This window comes from Alligator sinensis, unplaced genomic scaffold (genome assembly GCF_000455745.1).
Source record: "Alligator sinensis unplaced genomic scaffold, ASM45574v1 scaffold1097_1, whole genome shotgun sequence".
NCBI classification, from domain to species: domain Eukaryota; kingdom Metazoa; phylum Chordata; order Crocodylia; family Alligatoridae; genus Alligator; species Alligator sinensis.
This window is the reverse complement of record NW_005841950.1, coordinates 2802631-2806408: the sequence shown is the minus strand read 5'-3', so window position 1 is coordinate 2806408 and position 3778 is coordinate 2802631. Positions and strand designations below refer to the sequence as shown.

Sequence of the window (3778 nt, the reverse complement as noted above, 5' to 3'; positions counted from 1 at the left end):
TGATAAAAGTGATTCGGGGCCTGGGAGACAAGACTAGAAGAACTAAGGTTATTTAGTTTGGAGAAGAGAAGATTGAGGCGGGGGGCAGGAGGAAGGATGTGGGATTTGACAGGTCTTCAAAAACACAAAAGCTGATTACAGAGAGGATGGAGTTTGGCTTTTCTCTTTGCCCACAGGGGACAGAACTAGAAGTAATGGGCTCAAGTTGCATCAGAGGAAATTTAAGGTAGGAGATAAGGAAGAACTTTCTGGTTATGAGGGTGGTTTAGCACTGGAACAAGCTACCTAGAGAAGTTGTAGAATTTAGACATTTGGCTGAGAGGGTTTAGTGAGGGATGCTCCCGCCTTGAGCAGGAAAAATATCACAGAAGGATAAAATGATTAGGAAGTTGGAAGAAATTACACCCCCAAAAAATTAACTACCACTACAACAGTAAAGAGGAGGTCTGAATGGAAGTTTGTTGAAACTTTCTGGTTAGAAAATAGCATCTTATTAAAACGGAAACAGTTCACCAGCATGGACTAGTTCCAAGTCAATTGTTATTGGTAAAGGTTCTGACAGGCATGAGATGAACCACAGAAGGACCAACAGCCCAGTGCAGAGGTCAGCAACATTTTCTGGCAGTGGCTCAGAATGACCCAGCTTGGGTCAAAGGTGGGCCAGTGCTAGGACCTGGCTGCTGCTCCTCAGTCATGGCACAGCACAAGCAAAGCTCCCCACTGTAGCATAGCACCCTGCCACCAAACACTGCCAAAACCCCAGCTCTGCATAACAGATTCAGTCCACAGGCCATAGGTTGCCAACCCCTAGTCAGGCACTCACTTGGACTGCAGGAGAATGGCAGAGCAGGGACTTGAATCTAGACCACCAAAAGGCTAAAGGGGTTGACCACCAAGCTATTAATTATTCTGGTGTATGGGTTTTCAACACTAAAGCCCTCAAGAACTTTTAAAAATCTTTAAATTTCCCTGACCCTTCCCTTGGCATTCTTCACCTAGTACCACTTTACAGCTCCGTTAAGTTTCAGCTAAACATTTCAAGAACTTGGTCTATACATTCTTGAAATACATAAATGTTGTGAGGAAACAGAAGTAAAAGGGGTAATACTTAGGGGTGCGCAAAGCGGGCCCTATTCAATTCAGATTTGGCCCAAATCAGGGACAGTGATTTCATTCGTTGATTTGGATCACTGTTCCTGATTTGATTCAGCTAAATTCAAATCTGAAGATCCGATGCCAATTTGGAGAATCAGCGATTCGGACATAGGCACAGCTTTAAAAGTTTTTTCTAGATACCTTGAGGTAGCAGGTGCGGCTCATAATCACTGCAATGCTGGGACGCACAGACCATCCCACAGGAGTGCTGGGGGCCCTCAACGTGCTCAGCAGCAAACCCGAAAGTCGACTTGAAGTACTTCCAGTCCACTTCCATGTCTGCCAGGGAGTGTGCTGGGAGGCCCCCCTGCCTTGGAGATTGGCCACAGGGGGACCCTGGGTGCCCCCCCAGACCCAGGAGGCACCAGTCACTAAGCCAGGGGGCGCAGGCCCCCCCACCCCCAACATGGTTCCTAGCAGACCCGCAGGTGCTACTGGTCCACTTCTGGGCTTGCTGCTGAGTGCACTGGGGACCCCCCATGCTTCTGTGCAACACTCCATGTGCCCCAGCATCACAGCATTCACAAGCCCCTGCTACCTAGAGATATGTTAAAAAAAAAAGATTTACAGCTGTGTCTGTGTCCAAATTGATTCAGAGTGTTCCGATTTGATTTGGAGAGATTAAAGAGTCCTCTCACTCGATTCGGAGATTCAGTCACTGAATTAAATCAGGGCCCAAAGCTTCACACAGCCCTAATAACTAGGAGCAATGGGTTGAAGTTATTGGAAAATTAAGGTTGTGTATCAGGGAAGTCTTTCCCAACAGTGAGACTGATTAGCCTGTATAATTGGTTCCCAAAGGAGGTGGCAAAAATAACTTTGTTTATGGTACAGTATTTAAAACCATCTACACAAAATGCTACTAAGTGTGCAATAGGAAACAATGCTACATTTACTCCCAGAAGACAAGCTAGATGGCTGAAGAGGTGCTTTCTTCGTTAACATCTGAGGAATGCTGCCTCACTGTAGTCAAACACCACTTACCTGTCCATCTATTACCTGTACCCCAGTTTGACGCTCTGCTGCATGTTAGGAAAGGCACTGGGGCTTTGTATTGGAACTGTATGTTGAAGAAAGCTCGGACTAATAAAAACTTGAGTGCTAATAAAACTTTACTCATGACTAGAAACTACAAGACAGCTGTAGATGGTGTCAAGATACAGTTAACAACTGTTTAAAGAAGTACTATTTGCCCATAGCATTTGCCAGAAGGCTTCAAGTTAAAAGGTAGGCTGGCAACTTGAGAGGCTGAAACTTTCAGATGAACATTTCTAACACCTACATTACTGTAAAAGAGGTAAAAAATGCTCCCAAAAGTCCACAAATGTACAATCTTTGTGCACCATGCATGCAGTTTCCTGGGGGGTTTTTAATGCGTATTAAATGTAATGGAGGGAGGGAAGAGAAAATGTAACACCATATTTGGATGTGATCACTCTGGAAAGTACATGGGACCCAAAACTGTTCTCAGCTCAGCATTTTATAATAGCTATATTTCAAGTGCTCCTTTTAAACAGGAAAGTATATAAGCAGCTTCATGGACAGCTGCTTTCAAAGGCAGGCAAAACACACAAAAGCTCATGAATTTTACTGCCTTATAACACAGCACATTTACCAGCATACTAGCATGCACTGAAATCCTGAGGAATTCCTGCTCTTGAAGGCCAAGGGACCAAGTCCGCATAGACTCTCTGTACTACAGAAAGCAACAGCATGATTTGAAGGTCTTAAATCCCATGGATTTATTCTGACAGTTCACAATTTTTCCCTGTTAAGATTCAACTCCCCTTTCCCTGCTTAATCAATCAGTTGCCCCTGGTTATCAGACTGCTTCTGACCTCCAAAATTTAGAAGATAAAGGGTTGGAGAAATGATAGAACCAAGGTTATATAAATGAATGACCTCATTTGTATTATACCAAGCTGATAGATTATCCCCTCTCCCCACACCAGGAACACCTCCCACTTATCTCCTGGAGGAGCAGTGGGTCCCCATCATTAAAGAGGAACATCATACCAGTGCAGAACTCTTTGCTATTGTTTTGGGGTACGATGATCCGTCTGTAGACAATGGGCTCTGATTCCAGGATATTCTCATCATGCCGGTAGCGAGCTGGCTTCTCATTTGGGGTGCTGCGGGAGCGAGTGCCACTCCTCCTCTCATACGTGTCGATCTCCTCAAACACGGCTGCCTTGTCAAAAAGTGCCAGATTCCCTTCAAAATCAAAGTCAGTGTCAGGGAGTTCTTCAATGTCATCCCCAAAACACTCATCGTCTTTGGTCTTCATCTGCCCATTCTTCAGGCCACTCTTCTTGGGAGTCACCTGGTTTGGATGACGGCTACTGGATGACCCTAAACAAGAAAGCAGACAGGATGAAACCTGGGTCACAAATGATAAAGATGTTCAGCCATTATCCATGTTTGATGACCATGATGCTGAGTGACTAGCTCTAGCCCCGTACAGAGGCAGACACTGCGCAGGTTTCCCCACAGAGCACTTTTGATACATCTGAATCTGGCTGACCAGTTACTCCTTCCTTTTTATGATTTATCTTACAAATCTCACCATTGGCACAAACGATGCAACAGGTAAGTACCCACTGGAAAAGAGGCAGAGGCTCCA

At 45.0% G+C, this 3778-nt stretch overlaps 1 protein-coding gene across 3 annotated transcripts in view; it reads right to left on the bottom strand.

Annotated features, from left to right (window-relative positions):
• EDC3 (enhancer of mRNA decapping 3) overlaps window positions 1-3778 on the bottom strand; it is a 39826-nt gene that overhangs the window by 19945 nt on the left and 16103 nt on the right. For all 3 annotated transcript variants that reach the window (XM_025199887.1, XM_006020282.3, XM_025199888.1), the window contains exon 4: window positions 3172-3507. In XM_025199887.1, coding sequence (XP_025055672.1) covers window positions 3172-3507 — 336 coding nt within the window. The remainder of the gene's footprint in view (window positions 1-3171; window positions 3508-3778) is intronic.